This window comes from Varroa jacobsoni, unplaced genomic scaffold, assembly GCF_002532875.2.
Source record: "Varroa jacobsoni isolate VJ856 unplaced genomic scaffold, vjacob_1.0 contig01929, whole genome shotgun sequence".
NCBI lineage: Eukaryota > Metazoa > Arthropoda > Arachnida > Mesostigmata > Varroidae > Varroa > Varroa jacobsoni.
In genome coordinates, this window is record NW_019214720.1 from 8394 (window position 1) to 35235 (window position 26842).

Genomic DNA, 26842 nt, shown 5'->3' on the forward strand with positions numbered 1-26842 from the left:
GGCTCTATGGCTTTCCGTATGTAACACATTCCAGAATTACAACTGAAATATGGAACATGTGGAAAATAAGTACGACACGCTCAAGCGAAAAAATATCATGTATAATTTGCGAAACTTTGACTAACGGAAGACGCGCCTGGAGCATATGATCGTTATGGACGAAACATGGTTCATTCTGTTCTTGAAAGAAGCCAGGCGAAAGAATAGCATGGCCCCAGAGAGAAGTCGAGTTTGGTGGCAGGGTCAAGTAAGTTGACACACGCTAATAGTACTAATTGCAATGAACATTAGGAACATCTGCTACTATGAAATGTTCTCCGAAAATCAAAGAATAAACGAAGCGCATTATTTCAAGTTGCTCAAAAGATTGTTAGACCGTAAACAAAGCAATCGAAACATACATCTTAATTACTTGATGACAACGCCAGACGTTACTCACAGTCACTTCTAAACTGAGCAAAGGAATATGCAAAGTTCGTTTCATCCCACTTATTCTCCCGGTCTACGTTCATGCGATTACTAAAAGAACAACTGGTAGACAAGGATTTGCTTCAACAAGCCGCATATGGGGAAATTACCTTAGAGAATGCGAATGCAGGGTTATATGGCTGTCTAGAGCCCATGGGAACACATGGGAAATGTGAAAAAAATAAAGAAGAGCACCTCTGATATATATATAAAAAAAAATATAATTTCAACCCAACTAATCCGATATTCCAAAGTTAATCGTAATGCGGCAAAAATCCAAGCGCCTTCTAACTAACATTATACCATAAGTAGCTTGCATAAAATTGTAATGACTGGTACGCACTTCTGTGTCACGTGTAGTTTTTTTTTTTGTAAGCTCTTTAACATTTTTATCAAGCTGCGAAACGGCAGCGAGCAAATACTGGCAGTACTCCCACCAATATAGAGTACACCTCGCCTAGGTTCCAAAACGGGCTAACAAAGTAAGTTTTTCTATGAATTAATGATGCAACAGATGAGACGCGTCTTTAACCTAACCTACTGCAAATGACCTGAGCTACAGAATATCTGGTTCTTAACCTGTCGTAACGGAGGAGCTAAACAAGCAGACATACCAAAATTGACAACATGATCATCTGAAGCAGTGAAGCAAGATTTACGCACGAGTATGTGTTGCATCAAACGTAAATTTATTTCGTTTACCTCCTTAGAATTACATTCGTAGGTCTGCCAATCTTTCCTACTGGTCAGCGTTCTCTGTCAGCATTAGCACAGATAGGGGCTCACTATAAGGACCAACGTTAGCTACGGCTACTGTTACAGAATTTAAGAGAATAGCTGAAGAAGCAGCAGCTACATTCTTTGGCCTCAGTTAAAGACGCTAAAGGTCGTAACTAGCCAGGAAGTTCATACGTGTTAGTCTTATGGGATTTCAGCACTGTGGTTTTTATAGCTGAGCTTCTTTGTGTAGCAATATCAATTCGAAATGAATGATTCTCTTGCATTCATTGGCTACAAGCCATGTGTTAACATAAGGCTGAAATTAAATATAACCATCCTTCCATACAACTGGATTTTGCGTGCGATAGTGCAGAAGTGCGGTACTCTTTGTGTTGTGTCCGACCCATGCCAACAGGATACTATAGTAATCTCTGTGTTTGGCCGGACATACCATTAAGATCGTACGTAAAGTTTCCAGACTTAGCGAACGAATTCGGCCTCGATTCGATCCGCCTCTGCCATCATAATTTGACCACGCCGCTACAAAACCCCCAGCTGCTGTTGCTTGCTCCCGTCTACTACGATGAGGTAACTTGCGCCTGTTGATTTTGCGGAGAGTGAAGTAATTTTCGAGGCCAGTTTGTGCGTTCAGTGGCGCCAGGTTAAGGCCGTTGTTTTGAGCCGAGAGCAACATGGAGACTAGCGGCTGGCAACACGTGGCGTAGAGGTGCAAATGTTGCTTAATCGGCTACTAGTGATACCATTTCTGAAAAACAATCCATAATTAAATTATTTCACACGTATTGTGATTCTGATTAGAGTCATGATAGAGATTATTTCGCCTATCTATCATTTAAAAAATCATATTTTATTATATGGGGAATGATTATACGAATTCTTTTTCTGTTTTAGATGCTCTTTTGCCTGACATACATAAAACCATATAACGTATATAATATAAAAACAATGACAATGCGTGACAACGAACGTGTCGATGGATCTTGTTGACGCAGTTCCAAGAAGCGATTTTTTTGACGCTTATATACTTTACAACGCAGTTTTCTCTCAACGATCACGAAAAGGGACAACTTCAACTCAGTTGACAATTTTTTTTTCTTTGTAAAGTAACAACGTCATTCTGCAGGCTATCGCTATGTACGTTCAAAAGCTTAGATTAAAGCGACGTAACAAACTGAGGTGCGGAAGGTCACATTTGATAAGTCCAGCAAAAATTAAATTCATTCTTATATAAATAAGAACGATAGTAATGTCGACCACAGACAGCATTTTCTTCTCTATTGGCTGACGTGGACTCAAATTATGGAATGGCCTCTCTGCTAGCAACAAAAATGCCTTATCCTTTGGCAGTTCAATGTTTGGCTTTCTACAAACAGGACTCATCACCCGAATGAAAGATGACCAGTCAAAGCCAAAACGCCCAAGCTGTTGCTGACATTCAGCTGAATCCTGCTGGGCCGTCATTCTATTCGTTCGAATTGCTTAGGTCTTGTGCTGTGTCCTGTTGCGGCGTATAGTAGCGGTCAAGGAAAAAACGGCCACCTTGCACAATTGACGTGCACCGTAGCGCAACCAAAGCACTACCGTCCGTCAGAATTGCCTACGTTGCCTGTTCAGGCTCTCGATGCTACGTGGCTGGCGGCCAGCCAACGATAACAGGGAATATGGTGTTTGTCCGGCACCGTTGCATCGGATGGCCGAAGTGCCAGCACAGTATCAGATGTATCGATGGCGAGTCCTTTCGAGCGAACAAATACAAGGGTGGGTGGCTTCTGCGAGGTGCTCCACACTGTAACATTTTCTTCCCTCGTCGTTCGTTTGCGTGCGAATTCGCAACCCATGTTATATCCCTGCTACTCTGCCAGATGCCAGCCTCTGGTGACTTGCCGTGTCTCGACAAATATACTTTTCTTTGCTAGTCGAAAAAGTAGTTTCAGGGAAAATTTTAGGGGAGGAAACGGGACAGTCTATGCGAGAGATAGCTATGCGGCTGAGCTACATTGACTCGTACAACACTGGGAGGGCTACGTGGAAAATATAGAAGACAGAATGCCATGTTGGGCTGTTTCGAGTTCTAGCTCGAACCAGGGCTGGGGCTAAACTCGAGACTGGCTTCGGCTTCAGAGTTGGCCTGGGTATTGCCCTTGTCGCTCCAGTGGACCATTCCAGGCCGAGAATGTACTAGATGGAAGGCTAGTTGGAGAAGCACGGAAGAATGAGAGGATAGGCTTGCACGAAATATTGAACACGGAAGTGAGTAGTCAATACGGAAGGACTCTTTCTGTACGACATATCGAAAAACGAACGGTGGGAAAAAGGCACAAAGTTAGCCGATCCGCAGCCTGACCACCAGTCACCAACGGTCCTGTAGTCTTTTCGCCACTGTAAATTATCTTGTCCACTCTTACCAAACGTTAGCCACAATTCATCGTTCTGATAATGAAAGATACATGAAAACAGGAGACATGAGGGCAAAGCTTCTGCTTTGCACCGACTACTTTGACAGGAGAACACAAGCTGGGCAGAGTTCAGTGCTACAGGGGAATGTCAAGAACGAGTTGGATTCGGAAGTTTTGAAAAATGTTATTGAGAAACAGAAGGAAAAGTGGAGATCCTTAGAACTAATACCCAGGCTGTGCGACGCTTAGTATTTGTTGCAGATTTGTATTCGATGTCCTAAAGGGAATTTGGAATTGAAAGAAGGCTCAGAAAACGGTTGTATTTCATTTAACGGATTTTTTAAATAAATCGACTGTTCCCACTTGCTAAGCACATACATAGTTGAACTGAGTAATAATTCTGGCGTGGTTTACAGGACTTCAAGGCAAGTTCTATTGTCGAAGGTAACCGATTATTGTTTACTCTAAACAATACGTGCGTTTTATGGTGCATAGATTTACATTGAGGAAAGTATGCGCATGCAGAGTAGCTAGTAACATCAATCAAGGCCCCGTCCACTATCCGGAATCAACTGAGACATATCGGTCTAGGAGGTTTGATTTTAGTAGAACCCATTATCAGCTTCCCCTACATAGGTCCGGGTGCAGTGTGATACGTCTTTCTACCAGGCTATGTGCACCAGGCGGGCACTGTGCTAGTGACTCTCTATAATAGAACATCCTAACAATCTTCTTGTGCATAACGATGCTCGAAAATGAATCTCGTTGTCGACGAAATGGTCGCAATAATGAACTCTCTGGCTGCAAGCACATACAGATTGTTCATTTAATTATCAAGGCACATAGAACCTACCGTTCGAAATGAAAAATACTTTTAACTTAATTCGCTTTGCTATTGTACCGAAGTAAGCGTACGCCTCCAGCGGTAACCTTTGTCCCAGCATATAAACTCGAAGAGAACTTTTTGAGAGTGTCGTATAAATTTGTACTTCCAGTAACGGGTTAATTTTAAATTCGTATCCGCTAACATTTTTATTAACTATCGAGTAAACTAAGGCGAGTTCGCTGTCCATACGGTTACGATCTCACACAGGATCTTAATAGGATAATTAACAAAAAGATTCTTAATAGAAACTTAACAATTTAATTAACGGCAAAGTCTACGACCATCCGTAAAATATTTCGGATCGTGAAGTCAAGCCCGATCGACTCTCGATTATCGACCGTTCAGTTTCACTTACTAACAAATCTGAATTTTATAGATCTCACGTACCTCGACGTTTTTAGCGGCATCGACTGTTTTACAACGGTATCATACTTGTAGCATCTGGTGACGTTCGTGGCCTCTTTCCACCGACGGGTCATAGCTTCAGCATAAGAAACTTCAGCCATTAGTGCACCATACCAATATCGTCGAGCTAAAAAAGCGGCTAACAGTCCTCGATTGCACTGCAGGCTAACTGTGGCATATTTCCGTCTGAATTCTCTCCTCTTCCAAAACGACGCTAGTTTTTCCCTAAATGTTTAAGAAAATATCTATTTTATAAAGGGAAACCGTTGGCGCCAACTGTGCGGCGACTTATATTATAGCTAGCGATAAGTACTCTTGCCGGTGTGGAAAGTGTCACTGTGAACTCAATTCTGTAGAAAGATTATGTCAAGTGTTCGATATAATTACAATGTTAGATCTTGACGACGAAGGCAGATGGATTCGTTCCCTAAGACGAGCTTTCGCGTTCGCTATTTCCTTTTCCAAAGTATTGCTAAATCTAAATTACACTTATGAATATTATTTCTATCACATCAGAGATACTTGCCTCAACTTGTGCATCTCTCTTTGCTGGGGAAACAAAGCTCGACTTTCCCATTGTTTGCTTGTTTACATTTTTTAAATTCTGCTCTTGCTGTTTTATGCTAATGGTGCCAAAACCAAGGAGATTTACTCGGATCTTATTTTCGCTACTGCTAGGTGGCTAATCATCTACCAAGCATTCTGCGAAATTTCGCGTCTTCTGTGCTCATTCGGTGATACATTGGATCAATCAAACCGACCGGGCTGCTTCCATATTTGCTCTAAAAATATCTTGGCTCTATCCCGTGTTGGCCTGCTTATCGACCCGCCCATTTGCATCCATGGCCGAACGCGAGGCAGTGGTCAAAGAATAAGGCTAGTGGTAAATGCAAATAATTTTCAGAACTCTCTTTCTCTCCACTGTAAAGTAAGACGGGCTCGTGTTTTCGTTGTCGGTCCTGTGTCTGCCTTGTTGAACAGAAAATAGCTGGAGGGTAACTGTTTGTGTGTTAGTAGCTATTCATTTTTGTTTTCTCGACGCTTCGGGATGTTGTCGAAAAAATGCTAGAGGGAAAGGTAGAGGGAGAGTCGACCAAATGAAGAGGCGTGCTCTTGTTCGAATACCACAAAAAACAATAATACTGTAATTAACGTCTTCATGATGGGTACCAATACCCACTGTATGATGAATATATATATATACATTTGTGTTATTGTTGAACAAAGCAACAAGAAACAAGAATAAGCTATCGTATATTGAGGTATGCAGGACCTACAAACATATGTAATTTTTGTACGATTACTCTGAGTAACGAGACACTTTTGGATTCTATTTAATGGACAGACTGTGTGGAGAGTTTACGGGCAATCTTTAAGTACACTCTAATTATAGGTAAGAACCATAAAACGCGTTCTTTTCATTTGTAGTTAAAACTTTCTAGTGTGCCCTTGGCGACAGATTATCCAGCACTCCATAAATTCTGTTTCACGTAAAATCTCTTCTTACGTGCAACTACTGGTACACTTCTTTACACGTCTTTGGTTTAACGATTAAATTCTGATTAAACTATTATATTGTAGTTAAAGAGTTCTTCTAGGATAGACCAAAGAGTCATCCAACAAAGATTCCTCATCAAACTGGCCACGCATCGTATGGTGGCCACATCTAGGCCTCGTTCCTGCAGATTCGTCAAGGCACAAACCCAGTGTAGAACAGTTTTAACCAAAATATATGAGATCGAAAAAATACGTTTAGTCAAAGATGCCGGCACGATAGGCTACTTGCTACGCGCGATAACAACACGTTTACGCACAAGTAGTATTTGATGTTCACGCTAAAAATGGCAGAATGGCCACTCGACCAACTATTTGTAAATGCCATAAAGAATGACGACATAAACGCAGAGAGAATCTGCCTGGATGAACTCAGATAGCAACAACTGCAGAGTCCTCTCTATTTATTTCTCTCGTTTATATTTCTCGCAGGTTCTCCAACATTTAACCTTATCTGGGCGACTTGCAGCTGGCGCCTTGTTATTTTATCTTCTCGTATGAATTTCGTTGGCTTCACATATGCAAATGAAATATCTGCTGGTATAGTACTACGTATATATGATACGAACACGTCATCTCAAAGGTTAGGCTGCAGGACTTCAACGTTTTGATGACAATTTTTGAGGGAAGCTGTCGTTTGTTTCTGCCTGCTCTTTCTTTTTTGTACCCCCCCCCCGCCCCCCGCCCCGCCTTTCCCCGACGCGTTATTAGCTATTAGTCTAAAGATAACACCGAAATACCATTTTTCGGCTGTCTGTTAATGTATTTCGGCTCAGGCAAACGAAGTCGAAAGAGATCAGTTTTAGCCTAACAATACTACCGCAGATCGCCCGCTATCTTTCTTTCTCAAAAGTATAAAAACCTCCAAGCCGACAGTCGAAATTGAAATTCAGTTGATGAGACGAGGAGTTGGCCCGCCTGGCTAATGACATATTAACTGTAATTGATTTTCCTTTCTATTCGGACTTATGCTGTTGAAAGCCAGATTGGAGTTTGACGGAAAGCATCATCACATTAAGAAAAACTCCATAAAATCCCTATAAAATTCAAGGCCTCGATCATCTTCTGATATTGATGCTGCGAGGCGAAGCTTTGGAAAACATACGAAGCCATCTTAAGTACCTTCTTTTGCGTTCGCTTGTTAGTTGAGCAGTGATTGATTTTTTTTTATACATTTCTGCGCCATTATCGGCGATTGTTGTTCTGCACCGTCCTGTGTTTGAGATTCTCCCTGTCAGATCGTCGGCGCATTCAACACTATTGGACTGTTCATGGCTGTGCATGTACATGTTATGCCTATGTGCTTGAATTTCAAAATTTTAACTACTGACGTCTACAGTGGTCTGTTGAGTGGCTCACCGTCTTATACTATAGCTCTTCTAGAGACTGAGTATGCGTATGCAAAATGCACGAGTACATCTTCGCTGTAGTGGAACCAGTTAGAGAGACCTGTTACGCGGATCGATGCTAGTCCGTTCTACAGCTTTTTGATCTTCTCGTCTTTTTAGTTCACTTTCACATTTACAGCGGCATGATTTTAAGAGCTATTTTCTATTGTGCTTAGGCGCTTACTAGTTGTGTGCCGAAGCTACAGTGAAGCTCATGTGTGCGATACTCGTGGCACATTTAGGATATTTGCGCGACACTTATGCTATAGTCGTCGCTTGTGAAGATCCTTGCTATCAGCTTAGGGGGAAATTATTAATAAACAGGGATAACTTTTTATCATGTCCGCGTTCGGGCAATTACATAACAGTGCATCCGACAGTCGCCTCCTTGATCGGCATGACCGCAAACGCGATCGACAGAGAATAGGTTTAACAACGATTACACTGTTTAACTATACAAATAAAAATACAAGTAAATATTTGTAGTCCCTGTAGCGTAACAGGCTGATTTCCTTGGCTGGACTTAGTAAAACTTAAAAACGTACCATAACAGGGCTATTATTGATTAAGTTATTTATTAATAAAAGATAAAGTTTTAGTGTAAAATTGAAAAATATTTATGAAAAAAGTACTTCTTTTACATCTTTTTTACTTAGCCTACGTACTGCTGGATGGAGTTCGTCTTCGATTACAACATAACTCACTCGAGTTTTTATTTACCAACTTATCCAGCGTTGTTTTTTATTAGAGAAAAATATATAACCTGTACTAGATTTGATACTGAGGTAAGAAAATAGCCCGATTGAGATGAGCGAATGAAATGAAATGAACAGGCTGAACAAATATCTCTGGCTTTACCGTTAAACACTGCGAAGTTCGAGCATATAACGAAATATATGTACATTTGCCTTCGAAAACTAACTGCCTGACCGAGCTGATTCTTCCGCTAGTTCTTAAACGCACGATAGGGACAGGTCGTCTTACTAGTCCTTACGATATGGGTTAGACTAAAAAATCTGCGAGGTTAGTGTTGACGGAAACCGGAAAATATTTCTTTCTCCATTTCGACATGAGCGGCAGTTATCTTGTGACCAAGCGCGAGGCTGGCGGGAAACCAGTGCCCGAAGCTTCTGACAGACCAATACGGTCTGTCGACTTTTCAGCGATCAGACAAGTTCGTGCATATTATCCTCATCCAACAATCTACGCGTGGCCGCGATGCATTACACCGACAGGGAAAAAAAGCCAAGGTGATGAGATCCAAGTCATGCGACGCAACGACATTCGTTTGGACTAGGAATCCTATTCAGTTGTCGTAACGAGAAGAAATAGGGCGCCGCGATGGCTACCACAGAATAGATGCCGTGTACCCGCTGTCGGGCATGAACGCGCACTGAATCTGTTCAATCGACGCTGCCAATCGTCATATACCCTAGACGATAAAGAAAAGGCGCCATGCACGCGATTTGGCAATTCGGGTTCAAATACACTCTTACGAGCCCCATGATGATACGCTATGTGCACGCATAGCAAGCTAGGGCAAACTTTCAGACACTGGCAAAGCTGTTCGACAGCTACGTGCAAGCACTTCACGCTAAGCTTCGTATGCGCATGTAAAAGGCTGAACGTTAGCTACACGTGTTCAGGTCGTAATATCTAAACTAAAGATTAGAGCCGATTTTCTTTGAGCACAAACAGTAGCTCGGCAATCGCAAGTAACAATATCTGTGCGACGCGTTGAATGACAGCCAAAAAAGCAGAGTAACGCGTGCGTCATTAACACCAACAGCGTCGGGATTTGCCATTGTACTTCTGTGATTTGACTCTTTTCTATCTTTTACACTTCCATCAATTGCTTCCGAGGTCATCTTTTTGTTTCTGTCGATTCCGATTCGAACGGTCACTGCCGTGAGGATAAGCCAACGCAGCGTTATAAGGCCGAAGCGGTCCAGTCAGATTGCGTACGTCATGTTGCTAGGTAGCATCTTATTCCTAGAAAAATGAAAACAACCAGCCTGGACAGCCTGGAACAAGTCAATTTAGCTACCTTAACTCAACTTTAGTAGCACTTTAGGATGATGAAAGCACCAGATATTCAGGGCTAAGACAGTATGAGCTTATACAAAGGAAACAGGACCTTGGAGTAAAAAATGTCCTAAGATTATCCTTAACATCTGCTGGCCAGTTTCAATCCCGGGAAAAACTGCTCATCGGGCTATTTTTAGGCTCTCTGTAGTACGCGTTTGGCATTTATTAATTCTAGAACGAAATTAAGTCATGACGCGGAACAAATTAATTTAACGCTGTCTACTTGAACAGAAACGAGTTATAGATTATCTTAAAAAATACACTCATCCAAACTGAGTAAAGATAGACGGCATAATTTTCACATTCTAGATCTTACTGACTTCTAATACATAATCGTATCATGCATTATTAAGCATTATTAAGATTATTATATGCACTTAATAGAGATGCACATATGTTACGTCTTATGCAGTCAATTTAGTTTGAAAACATATGTTATTTATACTTCTATCATTGTCCCTACCTAGATAGTATAACACATTTTTCCCTTGCCAAATCACAGGACTACCTCTCGTATCGTCTGACTCCAAGCAAGAATGTAAAAGGAAGACCTTATTTTACGTGTCAAACCACCGATCCTATGCCAATTGTCTGATCATATTAGAATGCCTTTTAAAGTTCTTCGCTTAAAGAATGTCAGACTCAAAACGTCTCAATGATCGACCAAGTGGAACTTTTAGTAAGTATCATCCTGAACTCAACGTTTAAATATGTGAAACAATACCCGCGTCACCCGTAAAGGAACTACTATAAATCCTAGAAGGAAGAAACAGCCACATCTATGTATCAAATAAAACGAAAAGGTTCAAATAGATAGTCTAAAGCCATTGCTATTGCCATGATAGACTGATTAGATAGAACGGTTTCCAGTATCATTTTCCGATTCCAACCGGTTACGATTCGTACGATGAGAACTTGATTAGATCGCCTGCAATCACGAAAAGAGGTACTACAGGCAAGTATGAAACGCGGCTTTCCACCATTGTATGAATTCATTCAATGAAAAAAATAAATACATTTCTTTATTAGCAAAAAATTGAATTTTACCTCTGCCATCAAAGAACGCTCGAAGTGATTATCTCATCTCCTCAAAAGGGGCCTTACTTACGCGATGCGTGTAGTGAGATTACTTTCTAACTACGTTAAAGATTGTAAGTACCTTACAAGCCATCTGTCTATCAAATAAATATACCTATGCCGCTAATGATGTCGGAAAAGTCTCTGGAAGGAGAGCAAACGACACGTTTTTTAGGCTCAAGAGGACAAACTTCATTTTATACTGGAAGCCGCGCTCACCGGAGTGAGGTTTAAAGGCAAAGCTCAATGGCAAAAATATTATACCACTAATTTTTTACCAAATCAAAACCGATAACTTCGTAAATACTTCTCTTAGTGCTATTATAGGATGTGCAGTGGTAGTCCAATCAGTCCCGTATAGTCTTTTTAACCAGCGTAAAACGAGCCGTCACCATTAAAGGCATATATATCTTTTTTTTTTCCTCATCTATATGTGTCGAGACAAGCAAGAGGATGTCTTGAGCTCGCAGATTACAGAACCAATTAGGCGAGCGACTGAAATCCATTTCCTAAGGGTCTGATAGTAAAGGCGAAATAATATGAACTTGACAAATCTGTAACTTAGACTTACTTCCATATAGATATATGCCGAAACACTGCACCGCGACATGGAGCGGCCGGATACGCGCAAAATAGTTGGTGCGGGGTAGTAATACTGAGAGACATTAATTAGCACGAAGCGGTCGAGACAAAGCTGTGATTTTTACATTTTCTCTGCCTGGGCTAATTTTGCATATAGGTTATTTTAAATTAACTCAATTTGTCGCAAATGGAAAAATGTTAGTCGTTTATTGAGGCTTGCCTGCGGCAGACTGTGCCCGGACACTTAAGCAAATTTTACATTGTTTCGTTTAACTATATTTGATTTATTTTCTTCGCTTAGGTAATAATTTTATTAGCACGGAGCGACTTGGTTATTATTTATTTCAGATTCGTGTTTGAGTGTCTTTTTGAAACAAGCAAGTGGCTCGGCAATTGTACTTAAGGGTATTTTAAAGTTTGCCCGCTCGAAAGCTTTAATGGTAATAGAAAGTACTATTTGTTGCGTAAATGGCCGCGGGACATACGCCTCAAGCAAGCTTTAAATACACAGGAGTGATACGGATAAATGAAGCGCATCCATTTGCTTTATGAAAACCTTGAAATTATTAAGTTATAAGCTTATTGGAGTCTTTATTATATGCACCCTATTGGAGGCTGTACTAACTTGTTCCGTACAACGAACGATTCGTTTCGAGATTACAATACTTTTAAATTACCGGTCTCTAAGGGACCTGCACACTTTGCGTCAAAGTGGGTGCCTTCATAGAAAATGCGTGAATTTGATCAAATAGCAAAGCAAAGCATTTGCCAGATACATCCTCGGTTAGTACTACAAGATATTGCTAGCAATAGGTAAATCGCTAGTAGACAAATGTCGACCAAGTAGTCTTTAGGGTACGGGTCAACGTAAATTGTAACTGGAAATGAGTGAAAGATGCGATCCATGCGTAGGCGTTTTTTTTTAGCTGTTGCCAAATGTTAGTGCAAGCAATCTTTAACTGTTTCCTTTTTTTTTATGTTATTTAAAGGGCACAAGCATAGTGTGTCTGATACACGCGGGACGTACTGTCACAATCGTTTCATTTACGTACGTATGCAGCAGAGCGGCTTTCGACCCGCACTATGCACGGTGACACGCATTCAGATGCAGGTGATAAATGATGGTAGTGCAAAAACTTGTCCCTAACGTGCCCACTGGATCTACATTCAAATGGCAACTGCGCCCAATTTATTGACCAGCCATTGATATGATCAAGCCATATCGTCATATGGAGAACGAATGGGAAGACATTTGGAATAACGGCCATTGCGTGTGTCTACTCATTTTCAAAAATCTAGTAGTTGAGTGCAATATATATTATATACAAGTGCAATATATGACGATATGGCTTGATCATATCAATGGCTGGTCAATAAATTTGGGCGCAGTTGCCATTTGAATGTAGATCCAGTGGGCACGTCAGGGACAAGTTTTTGCACTACCATCATTTTCTCCCTGTGATGTCTGACGTCGAACTACTCCTCTTGTGTTATTATTCCATAAGATAAGATTGATGTTTATGCGACTGCCAATTCAAGAGTATAGTAGTTTGCTGTCAAAGATGACCTTTCCACTTACCTGCTTTTCGACAGGTCGTCATTTTCCAGGTTGATAGACACTGCCCGCTGTCGTCATATGAAACTTTTTTACCCGAACCACTTTCTGGCTCGTTGAGTTTGTGCCTGCGGGACAGCTTGCATCGAATACTAATATCTCTATGAACGACGAGAATCCTTTCAGCAATGCCACGCATTAGACAGGTTTCAGATCTTAAATATATAGGCCACTAATAATGCATGTTCGTATATATATATATGTACAGTACTGAATACCATTTCTGGTACCGTTAGCACCAATGCTAGCAAAAAGAACGTTGGTTTGATCTAACCCCAAAAAGCCATCTTCACTCATGCCGAATTTATGAGCGAATTGCTCATATAAAAAAAAAAACTCATAAAATCGTAAAGCGTACAATATATACACTGACACTGCTCTCTGTTATTTCCTCCATTCATCTGTTACTATCATATTGCATGTAGACATCACACAGAGATGACCTCTTTCGTATAGCTCACTTCAATACTATCTGCAGTGTCTAAATATAAACGTATAGGTACGATAGCTATTCGAAATCATACTCATAATGTTATCTCGCACAAATACGATGGAAGGAACGATGTAGAAAGGTGGCAATTTTTATAAACAAATTTGTTTGTCCCAAGGGACAATCAGCACTACCATCACTATTTCTATGCTACTGATAAATGTCATAATTATGTAGAAACATTTTCCTTTGTATCACACTCTACCACCCTTCATATGACACAGACGCTGACAGGTGTTTCTGAAAGATCGGGAAATGCAGTCAATAGACATGGACAACAATTAAATGATCGAAAGGAAGCCGTAACAGTGATCGTAGCCAGCATTGTGCGCCTGCTCTATGCCAAAAGAGGCGCATCTATTTGCGCCTGTGTGTCTAAATCAACACTGTTCGACAATGCATATTAACCGGACACAAGGTAGCCGTGCCCCCCATTGCGGCAACAATGGGAATCGTGAAAAAAACTCTCCACGCGAAAAGCACGAAGAAACTCCGAGACATTCGATTTGAGAGCCGACGAATACACCTTCCTCAAGCGATTTCCACGTAGGTTGCGAATCCAGCGGCCGATGCTTCTATCCAATGCGTTTCTGACTAGGACCGTCCGAAAGAAAAAAGAGAAAGCGTGTGCAATAATGGGCCTCCTTAAAAATACAAGGAGAGGATGTTAGCTGAACTACGAGGCTAGAGAAACGCGAGCAGCTCCTTAACGTGCCACGTATTCGTTTAAGGGAACCAGCCTTCGTTTTGCACAGAATGTTTTACTCAATACTATATCTAAGTCATCGAAGTACCGCTCGGAACAAGCTATCTAATTCAGTTAGAACTGCAGTAGAGAGAAGTGTAATATATCCTGATATTCGTTTAGAGTGTCAAATCGACGATGGCACCGAATGATGAAATGTTACGGCTAAAACGCCCAGCTAACATTATCGTCTTGTGTTTTTAAGGAAGCGCATTATTGCGTACGCTTTGTCTATTTATGTACTGCCCTGGTCAGAAACGGATTTATTCTGAACTAGGTGTATGGCAGCACGTCGGGGGGCAATAGCTATCTTAATAATCTCCCAATTCTGATATGTTTTATTACAACATTACGGAGCGATGGTAGCGAATTTGCAAAATGGATAAGGTTTCGTATGATATAATCTGGTGGATCCTAGAAGCAATGATGGTCGAAACGCTGTGATGGTAAAAAAGCTTGCCTTAAAAAACAGTGATCTCGGCAAGGATCGCGAAGTAAGTGGTGTAGCTGGACAAAAGGATACAAACGTAAAAATTACTTTATCTAAAGGTACACACGTGTGTATATTGTCTTGGCCTTCACTGGTACTAAACTATGACCTCATTTTGTTCCTTTAAATCGGTCGTACTCAGTGTACCCTTTCGTAGTAATTCTTCGACTTCCTAGTACAGCTAAATGTCGTCCTTCACATGTCCCTAATTTTGCTACTTTTAGCCCAATATAAGACGCAGGCAGAAATTAGGTAAAACAAAGTTACAGATGTAAAAAAAAAGTTTGGGCTCGCCTTTTCGAGAGCCTTGCACGTCCTATACTTGTTACGATATTGTGAAATATTATATTAACATAATTATTCTAAATTAATCGACGAGCTCAACACCGATTTATTGATCTTAATCCGGCGTGGTATTACTATTTATTTAATAATTGACTTTATTAAACAGCTATTGTTACTAATAGTGCTAGTCTTCTAGTGTATGTTTGAATGAATATACAGTTACTTTATTTAATGTTTAAGTGATTTTTTTTGAGAGAATCTTGCGGCGGCGTTGAACGCGTACGCATTTTAGTCTGCGCAGGCAATTTACGAATCACTCTCGATACAGCTGTAGCCCCATTTAGAGCCCAATAATTGTGGAATAAATCATATTTAACGTTTTAAATTTCGATATCCACCCAACAGCTTTTGCGGTGATCTAAACTAAGTTGTGATCTGAAAGAAACCTAGTCTAAGCTCGAAGTTTCCCGTTTTTTTTTACGCTTTTTTATTGCTTCCTCTCATTAAAAAATGCTTTATGTACAATGTGGCAAAACAAATTTACGTCCCGATTGATCGGTAAAGCAATCTTTCAAAATCGCATTTAACAGCTCACTCCAGTGGGGCTTGACATCAAGTGGCTCCGAACGTTATTGTTTCTAAGGAATAATTGTTTCTAAAAAGGAGAGACCCGAAGGAAAAAGGTGGCGAAATGAGGCGTTTCAAAATATAGCGACCGAATTAACCCATTGAACCCGTAAGAGTTCCTGTCATGTGTGTGTGTACGTGTTTGCGCGAGTTATTGAAAGCAAGGTTCAAGCCGTTTGTAATTCCATCAGGGCAAAATGCTACTTTACCGAACGCGACGGCGACCCAGCTTAGCCATTCACTGATTTCGACAGATGTGGGGATTCTGTGAATGCCCAAATCTACCTGAGTCGCCTGCAAAGCAACTCGATTCTTATCTCTAGAAAGTTCCTTTTCACCGCTGAAATACTCATTAGGTCTGCCATTCTGCGACCAAATCTGTGAGAAAGTCGAGCGTACCTCCATGTGGAATTCAGGAATATTAGGTAAGCGCGCTTCAGATTTTCTTTTCAAAATTACGTAAGCAACTTTATTCACGATTCTGTTTGCTTAAGCAAAAACTTTTTAGGACAGCTCCTTTGCCTACTTTGCCAATATATATATATATATATATATATATATATATATATATATATATATATAGATGAGCAAATTCGCCATTTTGCGTATCTTCAACATGGGTCTTTCATCATTCTCACGACTAGAGGCCCTGACTAAGCAAGTTCGTTAATGAAACACTTCATAAATCGAAAAATATCGCGAATATTATCCTGGACTTTTCTTAGTTTTTCCAAACGTATAATAGTTCTTTGTGGGTCTCTCCGATATTTTCGGTTTAGTAATTTCACACGCGTTACCCCTAACAGTCTTACGTCTCCAAAGATATAAAACTAGAACATTTTTATTGGTAGACGCACTCTGCACTGCAATGTGTGTTAAAATTTCGAAAGAATATTGATATCTAGCTAGGTAGAGGTACTTTTGTTGATCCTACATTCTGAGACAGGACCAGCACAATAAAACTTTTACGAAAACTATTCTAGGCCCGGTTGTGGACTTCGAACTTGGTCTTTGAGACATGTATTCTGTCAATAAAAACGGCATGCAACCCTTTTGAAAGCAGACCGCTTTTTTGGGCCTTTTTATATGGCTAGTGATGAAAGCTGAATAGAAGTACATGCCCCATCTTTTAAATACATAGAAACTCGTTGTAAGAAAAAAAAAATAATGCTCTTCCAGTATTACTGATCTGGGTTTGATGAAAGCATCTTGAATATATGTATCACAGATATGAAGCTGGGCCTGGCGAATCGGCACAAAGTTATTTTAGAATCCACCCAAAAAATCATTGCAAGTTTCCCGTCCTATCACTTAACGAATTACAATCGCAGCTTTACTATGGTAGCAGTATAGTTTAAGTTCTATCTGGTGTTAAAATGACTAAGTTTCAAATTAGATTGTTTTTGACCTGGATGGAAACAGAAAGTTACGAGGATCCGTAGAAATCTCAAGGACTACTCGGACATTGTAGACAACATTTAGAGAACAACTCGGACAACATTTAGAGAAAGAAATTGGAAGACTGCAATCGTTGTTCGGTGTTTACTGAGGAGCGACCTTTAATTTATTACACACTAATCTCTTTCCGAGAAGCTATTTCAGTTTATATCGCTTTAATAACTGCCATGTTTCGATACCTTCCGTTCTTCCTTCGCTCACCCTTCGTTTAATTAAGTTTCTTACGTAACTGGCAGGCTGCTGAAGGCAGTAGGCTGAAAGGTCGGCGCCAAATCAAGTGAGTAAGGTCAACGATAGCTGCTGATAAAAAAAAACTGACGGATTCCAACTGATAGCTCACGCCGAGACACTGTGCACAAGCAAGCGACATCGTACTTCAGGGGACCCCAGTGGGTGAAAAGGCTAAATCAACTGGATGAGACTGTAGCCCGGTTTTACAAGAATACGAGTCGCCTTACCCCGTTGTTACCACAAAGGTACTAGAAGATAATAATTGCTTAAGCAAGCACAATAAACGTACAAAATCACCAACGTCCATCTTCGCCGCTTTAGTGCAATACACATGTGGCTAATGTTTTTTATTTAATATAGTGTAGTAGCCCACAATATCGGTGTGTAGAAAATTTCTAGATAATTCCAAATCATTTATACACCAATTTTTATTTAGTATTTAATCACTTTACAGCTAGTTAGAGCTAACAGTAACACCGTTAGTAATTATTTATTTATTTATTCATTCATTCATTTCCTTGTTACGGCTTAGTCTGCATCCAATGTTCATCAACTAAATATTTGCATGCATAAAAAAATGTTCCTTAACTAGATAGTTAAGGATTCAACCAACAAAAATAACTGTAAGGTAAGTTTCTATTATAAAGCCATATAACGTAGAATTTCGCCTTGCATCACCGTTAGCTGATTTTGGCATGATTGTCTATTGTAAGATAGATTTACAATAACAGTATTGTCTGACTTTACAAAAGCAATAGGCATATATTGGTGTAAAGATATGCCTTATTTAAGTACAACTCATCCGAGAGATTTTTAAGTTTTCGTTAGAAATTAACCTTACAAATGATTCGCTTAGAGGCTTAATAATGATTAAGTCTAGCTAGTTACAGTAGTATGTCTCTCACAATATGCCACTAGGTTGGCTTGACAAGGCACTACACCGTTCTTGTTGGAGATCTGAAGGCGCGATGCGACGCGCTCCACGGCCTTAGCTTGGCTCGAGGCGCCTTACATTGCCTTATGTCCTCCCGTAGGCTTTTCATACGGGCAGATACACATATCTGACAAGGAGCTGGGAACCCCCCGATATTGCTCTTCAATGGTTCGGTGCCATCGTAATTGTTCCAATTATTCTCCAGCTCAGTTGGTTATAGCTCTTAGCACATGAAAGAGGCTGCTTGTATTTCTAGTCGCAGGTACAGCTTCAGCTTACTCCTGTTCGTGCCGTCATTCTTGCCATTCTCCATTTTTTTTGCTACCTGATGATGATATAGATGTACTGTACAAAAACAGGTATAGCTGTATGCAGCAAGGCAATAATAGAGCTCCAAGCTTCGGAAGCGGATGCAGTGCCAGCCACCCTCGAAAGAGACTGGGCGTACACAGGCGAAATATGCTGCAAGAACGTGCTATACCATACATTTGGGAGGAAAATGGCAAATGGCAATGTTTTCAACAGGACGGAACATCTGTACGCTGTCATCATGAGGTAAGAACTTATCCCAATGAAGATTTGCCAAACAGAATACCCTGCCCATTCTTCCGACCTGATGCCAATGGGCTTTCTTGTTATTTCTCAGGAAAAGTCTAGTTAAAATTGCCGATACAAAATGAGGCATCAGCAACCAATGAGTGGGTATTAAGGGAGGCCTATGTATTCCGAGAGTAATTTACGTAGTCAGAGCGATCTGCCCGAGCCAGAAATGGTCGCAAACAAAACGGGTTTCACGAGTTATTGCCAGTGGGATCGGGCTTATCCTGTTAAAAGTTTACGCTGTTAATAATCATAATCAATAATTATGGAGAGACGTCAATGTTTTAATATATCTGCATGGAAATTTGTTAAATATGCACCGAAGGTAATTTTGATGATTTTGGAATATAAAAAATGTTGGGTATATAGAATACTACATGATTTTTCTAAAACATTTATAACAATATTGCGTAGTAGATAGTTGTAAATGTATATAAACCGTGAATATATATTACAATGTTAATATAATCCAAAATCATAACGAAATCCGTTTTTAACTCGTAAGACTGGCGATTGAAGATTTAGATCCGCTATATTTCCTTGCCTGTGGCGTATTTAAAGGAACGAGTCGACTCTAATAATAGTAATATGGCGGCAACCATAGTCCTTGAATGTCGTCTGGAACGATAACGACTTGTATCCGTGCCCATCAAAGATCAAACTGAATTTCAAAAACTCGTAATAGAACGGGGCAGTTTTCGGGATGTTTCTATAACGATGTCAAAGATTTGCGATCAAGGAAGAAGAAGGAGCCATTTTAGATGTAACTGAAGTACCCAGCTATACCTATTTGTTATACCATGGCTCATACGACACAAGCACGTGTACTTTTACCTGAAGAATGGCTGCACCTTTTTCCGACGAATGGATCCTTTTTGCGTAATCTACAGTTGCCATTGGCGTAACTAGAATAGCTTGTAAAACGGTAGCAGGCCACTACGAAAAGATGACCAACTAAGAGTCTTTTTTCGCCCTGCACGGCCGGTGTGTTTTCTGAAGACTCGTTCCCTCACACACTCACCGATGGATTACTTGTTATTATCGAACATCTGCTGGGCCAGAAGCATCGCAATTCGTTTTACCAAAACGTTTGTCATTTTACCATTAGCATTGCCATATACCGTCATTTCATCCAATCTAAGGAAAGTATGCAGGTAATTGGCCACGGATAGGTAGTAATTAGTGAGTGTTGTAAAAGTTCGTCTATCATTGTTAGTTGATTTACTTTGACTCATTTTACGATACGCGTGGTAGTCGCTGCTCTAATACTACGTAAGAAATCAGTGGTTAGGGTTTCACCTATTTTCACGAAAGCATCGGACGCAGATTTACCTAGCAGCTTCTCGATGCAGCTGGATGGTTCGTTCTGGGTTTGCTCGAAGCCGACCCCCTTACCCAACACCAAGCAAGTCTCGAGGATGGTAGGAAGTATCTGAGAACGGCAGATCATGTATTTTCAGTGGGCTCAAATTGGAGCCAGTCAGAGCATCGGCCGTTAGCCAGCAACTACCGGGGGTCAACGGGATAAGACATTCTATCCCATGAGTACTAATGACCGGTTGCTAACACTGGTCACCCATTGGTTGTTGCTACTGAAACTTCCCACTAACGCCAGATGCGGGAACTCGAGGTAGCATCACAGCCAGTGAATCGTGGCAACTTCACGGCCCACAGGCTTAATTATACGCCGCCTGGCTGCATTGGTAAACTATTGAACTTGATGCTTACTAGTACCAGTTGTTTGATTTGCGGTAGGGATGGTCGGGCTGACTTCGCAGATTTCAATAACCGGGTGATCTAGAAGTGTATGGATAAGTTGGCAGAGAAATCAGCGTACAACGCCATTAGAAACTGCATCTTTTTCTCTTTACCCAACACCGATGACCTACAAATGAATGGTGCCGAATACCTTGAAGTCATTGTTCGTTCTTGGAATCGTTATAAGTAAACTTGAATAAGCAAATTAAAATGTAACTTTGTGATTCAATAATATTTTTTATTTTATAATTTAATGTAACGTAAACGTGTATGTGTGTGTGTGTGTTTTATTAGAGGTTGAATTGTATTTTCAGGCTGGGTTTTTTTTTGACAATTGTTCAGAATAGATATGCGAGATTTCTATAACCAAGTTGTCCAAGCCTTTTCAGCTTGATTACATTTGTAATTAGATGAGTAAATATTCTTTTATGCTCCCTAAATGCCTCACGAGAATCTGTTTACTTAAACCCAATATACTCGAATATGAATCTCCAGATAGGTATACGACGTTTCTAATTAGAGTAATTTTGTCGTTAAGGTCGCAGGTACAAGTAAATAAGATGTCATAAAATTTTAAGCCGTATTCGCTCGCGATTATCGCATCCTCAACGAGCCAGCACGGCTGATCGGTTCTATTAAGTCAGTGCAACTTGTGTCAGGTTTGATCTAGAGAAAATGCAGTAGCTCTTAGGAACATCATAGGAGGTTTCCGATAGCAGTTTTGCTTTGGATAAGGATAAAATAAAGACAAAAGCATTTCTTATTTCATGTTAGGCCGCATTTTGTAGGTTTGGTTTCACGGTGTCATTTCGTTTGAAATGTATTTAGTGCTTAGAAAAATTCTGGAAACGAGTTACAATATAGAACGGCACAAATTTTTCTTTCGCAGCTCAGTATATCCTTGACTGTTTTTACGGTAATTTCATACTGAGCCAGTTAGGGCTACCTGCATATTTAACTTGCGCTACATAGAATTGCTACACCTTCTATTAGCAAAGCAATCGGCCAAAGACAGGCTGTGCGCTTGCCCTACCAATGTAGTATCTACCAATGTAGATGGACCAGCGTCGAAGGAGGCCCACGAGGCGAACGCATTGCATTGTCTTTTACGTTCGAAGCGGTGATGAGTAGCAACATCTGAGCACTTCGGCTCGTATTTGCTGAACCTTCAGGAGTCCTCATTGTTCGTCTATATGGTTACGATCACGTGTGTACTATATAGCCCTTATAGTGCACCGTGAATTATAATTCTCGTCTTGCTAGAGACGATGAATACAGCCATGGGTACAGCTATAATGAAAGTTGTCCATCTAATCAGTGGCTGGCATTTTGCAAAAATCACTTTATGGAAAAATTACTTTTATGCGTATTAAAGGTTGAGGTGACAATTCCGTTCATAGAAAGCCAAAGTAGAATATTTTTGCAATTCATCAAATCGAGGAAGTTAGATCAACAGATCATTTGGGATTATTACAATTGCGTAGAGTGTGCAAAACGCGGAAGCTATAGCTGGGCCTAATACATTGGATGACGATGTCGTTAAGCAAATGCCCTCTCTGGCTATTAACTGTTTCTATCAGGGCGGTCGTCGATTTGCCTTCAACCGAAAAAAATAATTATTTTCCGTTCAGGAAACACTTAACAAGGCTAACAGTGAAGAAGGCCATTAGCCCATGACTTAGCCATGTAATCTTTGGACGGGAAATGGCATGGCCTATATAAAACATAATGGTGTCAGTGGGCTTATATCATATATAATGTTTCATTCTGATGCCGACACCCTCTGGGCATCTCCTTAACAACGTTATATTATTCATTTTATGGCTTGATTATACATATACAGCAATCGAGCTTAGATGAGACTATTAACGGCGGCTGATCGTGTGTTAATTAAAAAAAAACTAGGCCGTGTATTGCGTCTTACGGTCAGCACGACTCGTAGCGTCTACTGCTGCAAAAACCTGTCGATTTTTACTGATGAATATTGACTCGTCATTTTAAATAGCTAGATTTAGTTGTTATTGAGCCGATAAACCCAATAACAGATTTTGCAAAACGTGCTATCTGAAGCAGGATCTGGTCAATTCTCAACTAGCAGAGGAATACCGTTTTCCCTGTCCCGAACCAGTTTTAATGAATTAGTCATCGAAATCTCGAAGGCTGCCGTTGTACATAAGTACACCAATAACACCAAAACAATCAAAGCAGACACAACTCGTCCTTTAGATTGAAACGAAAAAATTAGCCTGGTTTTAAAGTAACGTTTTTTTTGCGTCGAAGTACCACAACTCGGCTTCATAGAAAGCAGCAATTCGTAAATGTTTATGAATAAAACTCCTAATAGCAGTGTCGAACGTAACGTTCAAAATGTTTAGTTTAAGTACTTAGCGATTTACAAAGCGTTTCCGTATCATTAAGAGTACTTTATCTTGTCAGTTCTTTATAAATGTATTTTATCAAATGCACAATCGACAGTTGATCTTAACGTTTTTCCTTGACATTACTATGGAAAAGTTGCATAGTAGAAACTGAATAAATCTGAGTAATCGAGAATTGTCGTTAAATTAAAAAATGTTGTGTCTTAGTGGCCGTTACAGTTCGACCTATAGGATACGGTTTTTTTAGAACTGGGTATAACTTATTTGGAGCATATATATATATATATATATATATGCATACGTTTTTCCCAGTATTAATAAATTCTGTATGGGTTTCTAATATTCAAGATCGTTTAAGTCAATTTTCCGTTAGATTACGGTCGGATACATGCTAAACTTATTGAATCATACTCACATTGGAGCATACCCACGAATATCTAGCAAGTTCGATAGAAAGTTTATTCCGGGATTCTGTATGAACGACTTTGGATTAAAGTCGTTTCGGCCGAACTTAGTGTAACGCTTAGATAGTCAGATTTTGCAGGGTAACGATGTCTGCGAAATGTTTCAGCTTTGGTTAAAACATGGGGCACGTACATGCCGCCTGATTTTGCATAAAATAGTAAAAACACTCTTATGACGATCATACGTTTATATTTGTATTTATCTCAAACTGACTTTTTTAACGAACAACACGGGTTACATATGTTCGACTCGGCTGGGACAGAATTCATCATGATCATTGCCAATTTATGCTGGGTAGAGACAATACGTCCAATGAACTAAGGTCACGCTCTGTTCCAGTTGTGTCCGGCTCATCAAATTATCAATCTATTCAAATCCATTATATCCACTATTATGAAACATCAAGTTAATGTTTATTTTAATGAAAAGATGATTTTGGTGAGCATTACAACTGTAAAAATTGCTTCTTCATAAAGAACACGTAGAGGTACGTTGTCAAGTGGAAGGGTAAAAGTTGTGCAGATTTTGACTAAGATACCCAAATATTACCAACTTACTTTTTATTAATTAACCCTCTTCCTGTGAAGTTTCCTTCTGATAGGATTTCTACGTCCGGTGAAACGCAGTAAACCTAACCCCATTATGTCACAATGGCGTAAACGTCAACACAGGTGGTCAAGCAACCAAAAGTGACATGGGTGCAACTGGCATCGCGGAACCGTATATTTAATTAGGGTCTGGGTAAAATATGATATCATATCAAGTTCAAGGATTTTTCGCAAACGTTGACTCCTCCTAATGTTTTCAATGTCTACTATGTTCATATTAAGTCTGTGAATCTTTCAAACCCAAAGAAGTTTCGTGCATTTGTTTTCGTGACGGTTAAAGGTTGTCGTCGCTTGTAACACTTTGGACAAATAATCGAAAATGAGACCGAATCCATTGGCCGAGGAAACATCTACAACGATGACGACAAACAAAGTAGTTCTTCGCTTAAGTGACACCTAGGCCGAGTGGAGTGGGAGTCCATTTTGTTGATAATATCATGCCATATCATTATATAGTCATAATGATTATTATTACTATTATTAGATAATTTGTCATCGAACAAAGACAAAGAGTGGCTACTGTTATAGTGATGAGGAGACACCGGTCTCGTTTTCATCGCACATCGAACGTTTTTTTTTTCAATTCTTGCGGAAGCGTATAGAAGATCGTTAGACAAAGCGCGGAAGAGTCACTGTCCCGCGATACAAATTAAGCGAGCGGTACCAGACGTCAGCTAAGTGCCAGCAACAGCGAAGGCGTATAAACGACATCTATCCGTGCTATCTAAGAAAGGTAAGGACGCGTCCGGAAGGACACTAACCTTATCGGAATACCCATCAATAACAACAGCCGTTCCGGGATCAAGAACAACGTAATGGCACAAATGCTTATCTGTCTAAGAAATACCACATTTGGTGAATAGAAGGTTGAATTAAGGGGGAATCAAAAAGGAATTGAGAAATCGTGCCATCTGAATATAGCCCAGGTACAGAGGTGAGATCTATCGATTTTTGTTGGCGTATAGGAGTATCGTTTGTGAGCTGGCATCATCGATAGCCATGCCTGCTGTGGTTATTTGAAAAGGTCGATATCGCATATTCCTGTCATTTAGTGGAATTAAATTATAAAGAAATAGTGCTAGTCATGTGGTTCAAGTTAGCCAAAATCTGCTTAGAAGTTCTACAATTGTGAAGGTTTAGACATCTCTAGGAAACTGAATACTGTAACTAGACATAGTCGATAGGATGTCTCTAGCAGCACTGGAGTGTGTGAGTCCTTTAAGGGGAATTTTTAAAAGCAACCTAGTACCATATGTACGTAAGCAAATATTACAATATGAGGTAAAAGATCCTTGCTGAGCCGTCGTCGATAATTCGCTTGCTGTAATAAAGCTAAGCAGAAACGTAAGCAACGAGGGTTGAAGCCGGTTTCTTAGGGGTAGCAGAGCTACGTTCGCTGATCGATGCTGGACAAGTTGTGGCAGATTTGTAAATTAGCGTGAATCGATATTCAGAACATTTCATATACAATTAATACACACATTAGAAACGATACGAATCAGAGACGTTTCTTTGGGTAATTTTCGTAGCATTCATAGCTCGTAGCACCTCTTGGTAATCACAATGACGAATTCGTCGGACACAAACAGATCAGCGGGCATCGAAAGTTGTTTTTTTTTTTCTCTCATCAGCCTCCTGGAAATGTTTCGTCTGTGTTTACGTCGTTTTAGCAGATGAGCGATTATTTTGCCGCGATAACTTCGTATGCTTGCTTTCGACAATCAAACTCGATGTACTTTTATGCTTATTATCTTTTAATCTAATTAATGAAACCCACAGAAAGGTACCGAAGCGTGTGACCTATAGTAAGTGCTCCACCCTAGATTATGAGTGAGTTTCGTTGCCTCATTCTGTTTACTGCGTTGAGATTAGCGAAATTATCCTGCATTTTATTACTTTCCCTGTCTCCTGCTCTAATAAGAACATACGTGCGGCCCCCGTGTTTGTTTCCACCGGGAAGTCGCAGTTCCTATCCCCAGTACGTGTTACGGTGTGGTACGGCATGTAAAAGAGCCGCCCTAAGACGAAGTGAGACTGCTAGGTTGAAGCACAACGTATGTCTAGGAAAGCTGTTTAAATAATAATAGTTCCAAATAATATTACTTGCAACAATTACAAAAATCTGCCTAAAATACGCAAGCTGCTTCAAATCAAACGACAAGATATCCTTGAGTTAAAATTTGTAGTCAGTTTTGTGCTTCAAGAAAATCGTTGAAAATCGAGGATGTTCAATTTCTTAAAATATGCGTATATATATATATATATATATATATATATATATATAATAATCTGTTCGATATTTTGTTCTAGCTCTTTCATAACAGATACTTACCTATGGTGCACAGTCGTCACTCGGTTAATCTGGTACTCCATGGACTTCACTGCCATTACTGGCGTGAGGCTTAGAAATCGTCCAGCAGTACAGTTCTAATGCGCGCGTTCAACGACTTGTTAGACGTGTCCCCTGTATATGCTGCTAGCTCAATGGCCCATTCCTTTGACCAGAAACCCTCAACGGTCTCTTTCAGGCACACGCATACTACAACTGAAAGTGTCCATTGAACTACATTACT

At 40.2% G+C, this 26842-nt stretch overlaps 1 protein-coding gene across 3 annotated transcripts; it reads right to left on the minus strand.

Annotated features, from left to right (window-relative positions):
- Nucleotides 1–1134: 1134 nt before the first annotated feature.
- LOC111272277 (uncharacterized) lies at nt 1135–26842 on the minus strand. Of its 3 annotated transcripts, none has more exons than XM_022853632.2 (3): nt 26602–26842; nt 4879–5121; nt 1135–1954 (listed from the first exon to the last, which is right to left on the minus strand). In XM_022853632.2, exons 1-3 carry the CDS (start codon nt 26655–26657, stop codon nt 1888–1890), a joined length of 366 nt encoding a protein of 121 aa, XP_022709367.1. In that variant the 5' UTR covers nt 26658–26842; the 3' UTR covers nt 1135–1887. The 3 variants fall into 3 exon arrangements, 2 of the variants coding, with proteins under 2 accessions (XP_022709367.1, XP_022709368.1); XM_022853633.2 differs by lacking the exon at nt 4879–5121 and adding an exon at nt 13165–13355; XR_002687425.2 differs by lacking the exon at nt 4879–5121.